Source organism: Haliotis cracherodii, unplaced genomic scaffold (genome assembly GCF_022045235.1).
Source record: "Haliotis cracherodii isolate W230 unplaced genomic scaffold, xgHalCrac1.p SCAF_17, whole genome shotgun sequence".
NCBI classification, from domain to species: Eukaryota; Metazoa; Mollusca; class Gastropoda; order Lepetellida; family Haliotidae; genus Haliotis; species Haliotis cracherodii.
Genome location: NW_027266272.1, coordinates 19,674,436 through 19,687,525, shown reverse-complemented (window position 1 = coordinate 19,687,525; position 13,090 = coordinate 19,674,436). Strand labels below are relative to the sequence as shown.

General features: G+C 40.7%; 1 protein-coding gene across 1 annotated transcript; it reads right to left on the bottom strand.

The window, feature by feature from the left end:
- Nucleotides 1-543: 543 nt before the first annotated feature.
- LOC139464494 (glutathione S-transferase P 1-like) lies at nt 544-9,320 on the bottom strand. The gene is made up of 5 exons (XM_071246020.1): nt 9,289-9,320; nt 6,747-6,970; nt 4,898-5,032; nt 2,717-2,870; nt 544-2,292 (listed from the first exon to the last, which is right to left on the bottom strand). The coding sequence occupies exons 2-5, from the start codon at nt 6,943-6,945 to the stop codon at nt 2,082-2,084; spliced, it is 699 nt and encodes a 232-aa protein (XP_071102121.1). The 5' UTR covers nt 6,946-6,970; nt 9,289-9,320; the 3' UTR covers nt 544-2,081.
- Nucleotides 9,321-13,090: the final 3,770 nt, after the last annotated feature.

Sequence of the window (13,090 nt, the reverse complement as noted above, 5' to 3'; positions counted from 1 at the left end):
CTCTTCATTATCTTAAAATATTATCATTCTTAAAATAACGGCTGTTTAAGATTTAACTATTTTTAATATGGTAATAGACGAGAGTAATAATCTCTTCATCATGTTAAAAAAACTATTATTCTTAAAAAAATGGCTGTTTAAGACGTAACTTCACAAGCATCCATATGATAAATCTGTTTATCAATCAGCTGTATCTTCAGCTGTCCATTGAGACTCCAACATTTGAAGGGTGTACTGGAGGGCCTGTCGTCTGAGGCGCCGCAATTCGCTGTTCGGAGTTGAGTCCCTTGGCCACGCTAGAAACCTATGATTGTGTGTTCGGTTGCAGCACCATACTGTCATCCAGGGTTTCACGAAAGTGGTAAACGTCTGATTTCTGCATTACTTCAGGCTTTCCTCCCAAATTAAGCTGACACACCATGGTATAACTTGAATATTGTTTTTTTTTAAGTAAAACCGGAGTACAAATTATTTATCAAGTTTTACAAAAAGAAATACTATTATGTGCTTTTAAAACGAAATAATTGGTCCCGAGATTTTACTAAAAAAGATTTTATTCGCAGATGTGGCCAAAAAAACAAAAGTACATCAAGTTCGATTAAGGCATAATGTGTTACAATGAGCGCACCTGAATACATGCAGGAAAATACCAAAACTATAATAATAGTTCACAAACAAACTGCTTTCTTGCGAAATATATGATACAACAATAGAGACAGCTTAAATAAGAGCACTTGTGAAATGTAAACTTAGTCTCGTCGCTGGCTGAAATAATGCCGATGTGACGTTAACTTTTAACTCACTAGTAGTAAGAAAGTACCCAGGGTACTTTCTTACTACTCTTACTCACTCACTTAAATAGGAGATTATCATCATCCGTCTGTATGAGGATCAGAAACGTTTAATAAGAAGGCCTGACCACAAAGCACTGGGGTAAAGATGTCATTCTTATATTACTGTATGCCGGGAAAGCAGGAAGCCATGTTGTATTTTCTGTTTCGGGAGATTGGGAAACTCTTGCATCTCTGCAAATCACGACAATCACATCTTAAATATCTTAATGTTCGGCGTTAGTCCATGTTTTTTTATTGCCACCAGATCTCTCTGGTATGATTTGAATCTGGAAACCTGAATAGTAAAAAGGATTTCGACTCTAATATCGTTATACCATTCTTGTTGGAACGTCTTGACATTGTTATTTAAACAGACACAAAAATAGATGTTTACCTCCAACATCATCAAGCTTCTCTAATTAATCGTAACATCGTCTAAAATAGTTTGTAGAAGTCTGTCTTGAGACTCAAGTAAGCCATAACTCAAGAACCGAGATAAATCTATACACGGAGGCGACCACATTTTGCCAATATAACTTTGTGCACAGGTTTCTAACTAATATTTAGTATAGACGTGCAGAATTTTGTATGAACTATACAGTAATAATATCCACCTTTTTACTTACTAATAGGGGCGGTCGGGTAGCCTAGTGGTTAAAGCGTTCGCTCGTCACGCCCAAGACCGGGTTCGATTCCCGACATGGGTGCAATGCGTGAAGCCCCCGCCGTGATATTGCTGGAATATTGCTAAAAGCGGCGTAAAACCAGGCTTAAGTTTTAACACGGTTGTCTATTATCGTAGTGGATGTTGTATTTAAAGTGTTCGGTAATACTAACCTCTGTATTTATTTGATTCATTCTTATCGTCTGATTGGTGTTCGACCGCCTCCCTGGTCTAATGGTAGAGCGTCCGCCCGGAGAGCCGCGTCATACCAAAAGACGATAAAAGATGGTACTTGTTGTTACCCTGTCTGGCGCTCGGCATTAAGGGGCTAAAACAAGGACTGGTCGGCTCGGAGTCAGTATACTGTGTCTGAGTGGGGTATTCATGTTAAACTGCGGCATGGTATCTCTGTGTGCTGGCACTATAAATCGGCATCAGTCCGGACTAGTACAAGCAGCCACACACACACACACACACACATTAAAAAATGTGATAGTAAAACATATAAAAAAACTCTGTAAAAACATATTTTGTTAAACACTATTTCACACTGGTATGCTGCTATACACGACTATATCAGTCTCCTACATCATACTATTGCCCGAAAACGGAATACACTTTTCCGATTTAAAGTAAGCAGCCAGGTTCGGCCTCGCTTCCATTCTATCCTTGAAGGCCTTCACCAAAGGGGCATAATCCACAGCGGCCCAGGCTTCAGGGAACTGCGCGGCCGTCGCCCTCAGCACGTGAAGCAGGCCAAGGTCAGCATAGGTCACTTTGCCTCCCACAACAAAACTGAAACGAAGAAAAAACTAATGGTGTATACACATATATTTCGTTTGTTGGTGTTTCTGTTTTAACGCCGCAGTCAGTACGTGACGGCGGTCTGTAAATAATCGGGGTCTTTGCCTCTGCGGTATAGAAGTATTCTGACTTTGACAATTGGGATTCGATGACATCTATCAACCAAGTCAGCGAGCCTGACCACCCGATCCCGTTAGTCGCCTTTAACGACAAGCATAGTCACTTTTCACGGCAAGCATGGGTTGGAAAGACGTATTCTACCCGATTCTACCTTCACGGGTCTAATTTGTATTGACTACAAAGTGTGTATTTCCATAGATTTATTGAACTTCCTTAACTTATAGAATATAGAAGACTTATTACACTCACCGCTAAAACCCATGTCTCAACGATATCCATGTGTGTTAAATCTCACCTTCTTCCGTCGTCATTAGCTGCTAGCATCTTCTCAAAATGCTTCATATACTTGGGCAGTCTCTCTGCCAGAAATCGGTCAATATATGGCTGTGTTTCCTTCTCTTGGCCGAAGTAGGATTCGAAGGGTTTGATGCCGTGGAAGGCATAGCGACCTGCCAACAGTGTCAACATCGTATAATAATAGTAGTAGTAGTAGTAGTAGTAGTAGTAGTAGTAGTTATTGTAGTAGTGAGTGAGTGAGTTGGATGTAACGCCGCTTTTAAAAATATTCCAGTTATATCGCGGCGTGTCAACTTAATGTGGGAGGAAAGCCCGAAGTGATGCAGGTCTCAGACGTTTACCACTTCGGTGAAACCCGCGAGCACGGGTATGGTTCTGACAAACCTAGAAAAATCGGAAACAATCGGGGCGAACCGGGATTCGAACCCACAATCATAGGTTTCTGGCATGCCCAAGGGACGCAACTCTGCACAGCGAATCGCGACGCCTTAGACGACTGGGCCTACCGTGCTCCCCAGTTGTTGTAGTAGTAGTAGTAGTAGTAGTAGTAGTAGTAGTAGTAGTAGTAGTAGCATAACAGTCGTCATAGTAATTGAAGTAGAAGTGGTAGTAGTAAATATTAAAGGGTACTTGGGACACAGTAAGGCCTATTTGCGGCTAACTTTTCGACAGATTTTGACTGCCGAAGAAACATTCGCAAAACGAGTTTAAATGTCAGATATTTATAATTCGTATGATGACAAGAGCAATATCACATTTGCGAGTTGCTTACTACATCCCAATCCTGACAAATATGTGTACAAATTCCACAAGTGTGACAGACACTGTTGCCCTAAGGTTGTGGGTGTCAAACAATTACAACAGGCCTAAAATTAGACAATAGGAATACATCTGTTGAATTGATAAATGTTCCGCAGCGCAAATGCACCCGGAACTAGTCAGCGTGAGAAGGACGCATATCGCTTAGCAGAACTTTAGTATCAACGATCTCGACAAAACCACTTGGCAAACCTCGGGAGATGCCATGCTAATCAATTTGCGATTGTGTGTTTACATTACTTATTACACACCCGTGGGTGAGAAACCCATTTGAGACAACTGGTATCAAACATATGTGTGAGATCGAATTCCAGGCCCGTGATTGGCTACTCCGGTAAGGACCTGAGGTCAGATTATGACGGACTACTTTCCTTATCGTAAGTCATTGCTAAGTTACTCCTGTTTCAGTCGAATGTTCACCTACGTCTGTGTCGAACGTTATGTTTTTTTAATGTGACATCTGGATGTCACAGCGTCATATATGTCTCTCATCTACCATCACTTCGAAGTCAAATAAAATTCAAAATATATCATGCAAACATCACATGTCAGTTTTGAAAAGTCAGTTTTGAATTCTGTGGGAAATTCCCTCTTCTGTCCACTGTTATTTTAGGTAAAGCAAAATTACTGAATGTGTCCTCTGAAAATTAGGTACATCGTAAATTAGACCTTTTTTGATACATAACTAAATCCCTAACTTACAACTCGTTGTTTCAAAGCGTATCTAACTCGATATCGCTCGTCAGATACGTTTTGAAACAACGAGTTGTAAGAGACAAGGTATCAGTCAGACACTCGTGTAGTAATCTCTCTCTCTCCCCCTCTCTCTGATATTTTCTATGAAAATGTGTAGACTTGTCAAACATAAAACAGATGAAAAGCATATACAATATCTTGAATGGACTGTGAAAGATGTGACGAATTGTCACATGGCGCTGGCCTGTGGCAGGGGTACTATGCTGGCTGGCTGCCAGCCGCTTGGAACTCTGGGTAGGAGAGTGATATACAGACTGCGTTCGATCTACGCTCTGTTGCATACTCGCTAAAAAAACCAAATATCCTGGCAATGTTTGTCGCTTGCGGTCACAGTAGCACAGCGTTCCCCGCAATATTTGTTGGGGTCCCTCGCAGTACTTTTCACGTTCCCAGACATAGACACAGTCAGTGGGAGATATAGTTCGATCCCGTGTGTTCATATTGCCATCAATCTCCACCGTACTGAGCATCCATTCTGGCCATCGAATCCTCAATTATCGTATCTTACGACAAGACAAGTATCCGGCTCGGGAGTGCCGGTTCCTGCTCTAACTTGGTGCAAACTGAGAAACAGGTAGTGATGGAAGACATAGCGATAAAGTACCCTCGGCGATGTAGTCGTGGATGGTGGCGTTGAACTGTTCCGCATGCCACTGGTCTTCCTCATTGTCAGGGAACAGACCAAACTGCTTCCCCAGGTAGCGGCAAATTACAGGTGTCTGGGAAATCTCGAAGCTGCCTGAAACATGCCGGGATGCAGGACATAATACAGGTACATTGAGTGAGTGAGTTGGGTTTAACGCCGCTTTTAACAGTATTCCAGTTATATCACGTCGTGTCAGCTTAATGTGGGAGGAAAGCCCGAAGTGATGCAGGTCTCAGACGTTTACCACTTCGGTGAAACCCACAAGCACGGGTATGGTGCTGACAAACCTAGAAATATAATTTGGGAGAACCGGGATTCGAACCCACGTTCATAGGTTTCTGGCGTGCCCAAGGGACGCAACTCTGCAAAGCGAATCATGGCGCCTTAGACGACTGGGCCACCCGTGCCCCCCTCACAGGTACATTGAACACAGAGGTAAGTTCAAAACAGATGTACGAGAACATACAAGCGTTTACATCATATAGGTAGACCGGAGGTATATTTGTATTGAACAGATAGGCAGATTGAACATGCAGGTATATTGGTTGTTGCTGTTTGTTTGTTTAACACCGCACTAAGCAATATTCCAGCTATATGGCGGCGGTCTGTAACTAATAGCGTCTGGACCAGACAATCCAGTGATTGATATCATGAGCATCAATCTACGCAATTGGGATACGATGACATGCAACCAAGTCAGCGAGCCTGACTACCCGATCCCGTTAGACGCCTCTTTCGACAAGCATGGTCGCCTTTTCACGGGAAGCATGGGTTGCTGAAGACCTATTCTAACCCGGATCTTCACGGGTCTTAAAAAGTAAACTGAACTTATACACTGAACTGGGCATACGGGTTAATTTGTACATACAAATGTATTGAGCATACAGGTAAATTGAACAGGTACGTGGCACATGTAAATAGAAGGAAAATACTGGTAAGTAGAACATACGAGACTCGTGCAGGTCCATGGAACTCACATTAAACATGTTGAACATGCAGACAAAAACTGCAAACACCCTGTCTCGCGGCCTATTCCTTGAGGTGTTATCAAGATGCTGTGAAAAGTACAATACCCAATATCCAGTTGGCAGAATGGGCTTACTTCGAGATAGGACTTACTACGAGATAGGGCTCACGTTAAGATAGGGCTTACTTCGAGATAAGGCTTACTTCGAGATAAGACTTACCTCGAGATAGGACTTACTACGAGATAGGGCTCACGTTGAGATAGGGCTTACTTCGAGATAAGGCTCAAGTTGAGATAGGGCTTACCTCAAAATATGGCTAACTTCGATATAGGGCTTACGTCGAGATGAGGCTTACCTCGAGATAGGACTTACTTCGAGATAGGGCTTACTTCGAGATAAGGTTTACCTCGAGAAAGGGATTACGTCGAGATGAGGCTTACCCCGAGATGAGACATACCTCGAGATAGGACTTACAACGAGATAGTGCTCACGTTGAGATAGGGCTTACTTCGAGATATGACTTACTTCGAGATAGGGCTTACTTCGAGATGAAGCTTACCTCGGGATAGGACTTACTTCGAGATAGGACTTACCTCGAGATAAGGTTTACCTTGAGGTAGGGATTACTCCAAGATAAGACTTACCTTTAGGATAGGACCTACTTCGAGATAGGGCTTACTTCAAGATAAGATTTACCTCGAGACAGGACTAACTTCGACATAGGGCTTACTTCGAGATGAGGCTTACCTTGAGATAAGGCTTACTTCGTGATAGGTCTTAACTTTGAGATAACATACTTTACAACAGGGTGCTATATTAAAACAGAAAAGCTGAAATACCTTTCTTCAACAACGGGACAGCAAAGGTCGGGAATCCAGTCCACTGTTGATCGGCCTGCCTAAACTTCTCCATGATGCCCTCAGATATATCCTTGTAGGGGACGCCTGCCTCAACGAACAGGAGGCGAGCAAACTCCGCCCGGCCCGGCCCAACATACTTTCCGTCCCAGTAGTACAGCTCGTAACCGTCGCTTGACATCCTCTCCGATTTTCTCTGGTCGTACCTGTTATATGGCATTGTATTGTATTTTGTTGTTTGACAATGGTTGTAACTGTATGACATTGTTTTTGGTTGAAATTCGGTAGACGCTCAACATATTGTGTTTGGACAGTGATCAGTCGTCAGGCAGTTACTATGTTTAGATGCTTGTGTGGTGTGTAAACATTCAGTTCGGTATACCGCGGGCGGTGATAGTATGTTATAGAAACATAGGGAAAGTTCTGTATTGTTCTAGTGCTGCTCGACTGGTGAGGGCACGGTATAGAAACTTCCAGTCGGTTGTTAGGCTGCATATACGAGTACAGTATACGCATAGTGGGACAAGCGCGTTTACGGATTTCTCACGCATTTTCATCGCTTCGTTACCAGCTTTCATGTGAGGATCGTTTATCATCCCTGATTCCCTGCCCAGCCAATCTCGGAAGCTTGACCACTGTAGCCGCGGAGTGAATATATATTATTATCACTGACCTTTGCTTTCACCAATGTATTTTTTAATTTGACACTGACAACTGCCATGATACTGTGTATAGACAATGAATATTGTACTACCACTTTAGTGTGTACTGCCATTGTAAATGCTGTGCAGTAATTTGAATTGATCTGTAAACCTAGTTATTTTTCGTAATATATTTGTTGATTGTATATCACTTGTTGGTTGTTTGTTGGTTACACTAGGTTCTCATACGTATTGATTTCCGGGTTAACTTATTGTTCCAATTTTGGAATCGACACGTAACAACACTGATATGTGAAGGGAGGGTGTGTGTGTGCCATTTAAATTATTCAAACACCCACTTAATACACTAAACCAAAAAGGTTAGCGAACTTGACCCCTGACATTGAAACTCCATATGAAATTGTGTCTGCACTATAAAAAAATGTCCTCCAATGTTTTCATGATCCGTAACTTTGTGCAGTGAGTGATTACCTTGAGAATGGCTCAGTTTCACACTTTCTCAACTCTCATTAATTTCTCAAAAGAGAACGGTCATGTACCGCGGTGGTACATAAAGATGCAATTACCGTATTCGACGTAATAAGCGCCCGGGGGGTCTCAAATTTAGAAACAGGGGGCTCTTAGTAGAATATAATTTTGCTGAGGGAAAAAACAGGGTTGAAAGATCGTAAACTTCGTGGTTTATGCGGACAGCCTGAAATCATACAAAAGAAAGGTATGTGCGTATCATACACGACAGATATATTTTCCAGAATTTAATTGCCCATAATTGAGGGTGCATATAACACACGAGTGGGTATTAAACACGAATAAATAAGTCTTGTGTACATTGATCAATCGGAAGGGGTGCTAATTGGGATTGCTCACTAGTCAATATGTTAGCAAATATCGCCATGGTCGCTTATTACGTCGAATACGGTATATGCAATATTCAATATCTACACTATGTACACTAGGAACACCGACACATACCAGGTCTGCAGTGCAGCATGTCCTCTTTGAAGAGATGCTAGTTTTAGTGTTTTCGTCAACTCACATCTGGTTCCACGAATCTTAAATCTTTCATGATCAAATTGCAGGACACAATTTATTGTTTTGGTGAAATACACCCGCGACAATTTATATTTTAGTTGAACACACTAACAAACATGTTGGGTATTTACCGACATTTCTCAAAATCTTAAAGTTATTCCACGTTTGTAAAATTTAGGATGGTGGGTTTGTTTTCCAAGTAATAAAAAAATGCCTTAACGTAATATGGTCTTTCGGAACCTTGTAGCGAAACACACGACGAGGGATAGGACGTCGACACATTAAAATCAAAATACCTGAAGTACACTCCAAAGTTATAATGCTAGGGGAGACTTTCTTTTTTTTCTGTTGGGATCAAATTCCATGCGACAGACGAAATGTTGACGAAGATGAACATAAGAAATATACAAACCAGAAAATACAACAACATTGAATTGAACTGACTCATTGCAGTCTTCACACTGATTTTACAGGTTGTGTAAAACACCAAGAGTTGTGTCCCTTTATTACTTCCTCGGCACACCAAGTGCCATTCGTGTATATCGTGCACCATAGATCTACGTTTTCACGACATGCACTGTAAATGCAGATGTGTGAATAGTTTTTTCATCTTTAAAACAACAGACTCCCAATCTATGTCTAATTCTTGTGATACACACAACCCTGACCTATATTTGGTTAAGCAAATTATTCACCCGGTAACCTCAGTTTACGATCAATGAGGCTTAATTGTTGCTTTGGACAGCTAAATATAAATCCACATCACGCTAACAAAGGCAAATCCGTCAAAATAGATGTGTATTAAGTATACGATACTACAAGGTACATACCTCCGCCTGGCGCACTTCAAGTAGTAAGTTCTATCACGTGACACGTCTGATTCTATCACGTGACACGTCTGCTATAACGCTGTGTCATGGTGGGAGGATGAGTGGGTGGGTTATCGTAGAAGGGAATTTTGTGGGTGTCCTTAAATATCTCTCCCAACGACACGCCCAGTACGCTCGCCCTTGTCTTTACAAGACCCTTCCTTTGATACAACAGAAAATCAGGCAAATATTGTTTCCTTTTTCAACTAAAATTTTAAACTGTCAGTCTAGTAGATATACCCCGCATCTCACACAGAACACTAAACGCCTTACTTCATATAAAAGGAATTTTATTTTAAACAATTGTCTCCGAAACATTATGAAATGAAAAATATGCTTCAGACTGTTGGGAAAAAAATGAAATTGCCTGCCGCAAAAATTCCATTGTTGCAAGGTGTTTCTCAAAATACAAAATACCCGTGAAGATCCGGGGTAGAATAGGTCTTCAGAAACCCATTCTTGCCGTAAAAGGCGACGATGCTTGTCGTAAGGCGACTAACGGGATCGGGGGGTCAGGCTTGCTGATCTGGTTGATGCACGTCATCGTATCCCAATTTGGTGGAACGATGCTCATGGTATAGATCACTGGATTGTCTGGTTCGGATCGAGCCATGTATTGTGTGTCTGTTGAGGAGTTATGAATGCAATTTACTGATTGTTTGTGTTCATAAGTCTATCATTTTACTAAAGCTTCATGGTGCCTGGCCGTCAGATGGCTTTGTATACCGCTCAGTGACGCACTGCGATGAGGTCGCGGTAATAAAAACGGATTTAAATTTATATGGGAAAGGCTACCGGTAAAGGGACCACATGGTCGAGCACCGTTTAGGTTGGTTGGTTGGTTGGTTGGTTGTTTAACGCCCCACTCAGCAATATTCCAGCTATATGATGGCGGTCTCTAAATAATCGAGTCTGGACCAGACAATCCAGTGATTAATATCATGAGCATCGATCCACGCAATTTGGATCGATGACATGCATCAACCAAGTCAGCAAGCCTGACCACCCGATCCCGTTAGTCGCCTTTTACGACAAGCATAGTCACCTTTTACGGCAAGCATGGGTTACTGAAGACCTATTCTACCCCGGAATCTTCACGGGTCCCGTTCAGGAGGTATCAGCAAAGATAAACAGCTTGTGAAAAACAAATGCATGATTTTGTGTGTGTGTGCTATATGAGTGAAAAAAAGACGTCATTGTTACGTATGGACTGTAGTAATTATGAAAACTGTCTATTTAAGCCTTTAAAATTGTTTAGAAGTATCATGAAAGGACAACATCCTTCAGATGCACATGTTCACGGCATAAAGTGAGCGCAGCGACGGTTGAGAACACGCTGGGAAAGCAATATTTTATGTTCGCTTCATCGGGCACCCTTCATCATTCTTCACAGCATAACGGTGATCGCAATCTGCTTCTACTGCCACGCGCCTGCTCTGGCCAAGCTTCCGATGGAGGCAAGTCCATAGGACTCAACATTTGAAGATGAATACTACAATATATTGACTAGAATGCGACTAGTAAACATAATTCACTTTGTTTGTATGTTGAAGAAAGGGAATGTATGACAACTCAAATATTGTCAAAAATGATGATAACTATGTTTTTTTAAAATATCACATGCGTATTTCGACCAACTGGTACCTTTAAATTAAAAGATGTATTTTGTCTCCGGCATCCTATATGAACAATACAAAACATTTTTGTCGTACAGAAAGATCCTCTTCAATAAACAATCAAGGTTCTTAACGTAAGCTTGATAATATAAATGATAAAACAGGATAAAATGTTTGTCTTTTTAATTGCATACTCCTAATAAATGCATCCATTTTATTGACAACTGAACTATGAAATTAACAAAATTCGAACACACATCGTTATCGAGGGATTCTCGTTGTTTAATCCATGGCACAACTGCAAGTATAATGGTTTATTACAACGTTTTTATTTCCTCACACGACTTGAGTTTATTGCCTCTCCAACAGCATCAATTTTTTATACAAGAAAAAAAGAAAGTGCTGCTATTCTAAGTTGGCTACTTTCTAACACCCGAATGTGTCAAGTGCCCTTGTTTGAAATCTAGATATCCCACAATTCCTATCATTGTAAAGTACATATCCTAACGATGGTCGACATATGACATTTATTTCAAAATATACTAGTATATTAATTGAGAATTATCCGTGAATTTTATTTAGCGATAAAAATAATCCCGATGAAATTGTCAGTGTTTTTTCGTCAAAACAAAATTAATGCAAGTGTTATTGATTATTTCATACGAAGACTGTTTCATAATAAATACTATTTAAAACATCAATACGAAATCACACTTACAAGGAAAACATTATGTGAATCAGAAATTAGTGTTAGTCAAGCGATAAACGGTCTCATTCACTCGTCGGCCGTAGTGGAAATCGACCCGATAGTGATGAACAACGTTCTAGATCAATAAAAAAACTTGCAAAAATTTGAAACTCAAACAAGACAGATTGTTTATTTGAGTATCACCTAAAAAAACCTATTTACATAGATACATATAACAGTACATACAAGTTAGCCACCCATTAAGGGTTAAGAGAGACTTAAAATATATCACAGTATATACAGCATAAATATATTAGTGTAAAAGGAGTATATAGTCACTAGCCATCTAAAATACTTTTTCTTCGTTTGAGAATAAAAAACAGGTTTTGGCTGTAAAATGTACACACTCTCTTCAAAAAAAGAAAGGCACAGGTAGATTTTTAGTAAATGTATTGTACCTAATAAAGTCGATACAAGTAATTCAATGTCATAGATACAAATATGAAAGTTTGGAGCTCGATAGTCACATGTTGTCGTTGTACAAAGGCATTGAAACCTGTTCATTGTCATGTCACATGAGGCCACAAGGTTGCGCTGAACTCATTATCTCGTGTGACCGCCCCGGGCAGCGATCACGGCTCTGCACCTCCCCTTTTATCCAGGATAAGTGTACAAATTATGTCATGTGGAATTCTGCGCCATTCTGCTTGTAACGCGTTGGCCAGTTGAGGAAGTGTCTGCGGCGTGTTCTGACGTTGACGTACACGTCGATAGAGTTCATCCCAGAAGTGTTCGATTGGATAGAGATCAGGAGATCTCGACGTCCACGGCAAGGCGTTGATATTGGCATTATGAAGGTAGTCTACCGTGACACGAGCTGTGGGGCCAACATATTGGTGAGAATAGAGACCGACTCTATTTCTCGCCAACATTTTGTCAAACTTCATAAACTAGTTTGCAAACTTTGTTTGCAATGTTCACTCACACAAACCTATGTTTGTAAACACAAATCGTCAAAGTTTGTAGTGTGAAGCCGCATGTTCAGTCGGGAAAATTCCTGAAAATGCCTCAATATACCATGGGTATACAAATTATTTCGAACTCGGAAAGCATATCATATTTATTATATTCTTTTGGTGCAGCTGTCTATCGGAAAATTGAATTATTTCATAACAAATACAAAACCTTGAAACGTAACTTCTCCCTACCTAACACGCAGTGACGTTTCACCACCCTTTGTAACTGCGACTGAAAAAGTAATTTTTAAAAAGTCTTAAAATCTACGAAACCGTAGAACTTCGGAAGCGAAAGAATACGTGTCAATTAACACAATTGGCGCTTTGCGAAACTAACAGTCTCGAATATGAGTTAAATGAGAAATTTTCAATTTTAAGAGAATAAAATACCGCAAGAAGTTATATCAACTCCATAAATGACCATCTGTCAATATTTTGCACGT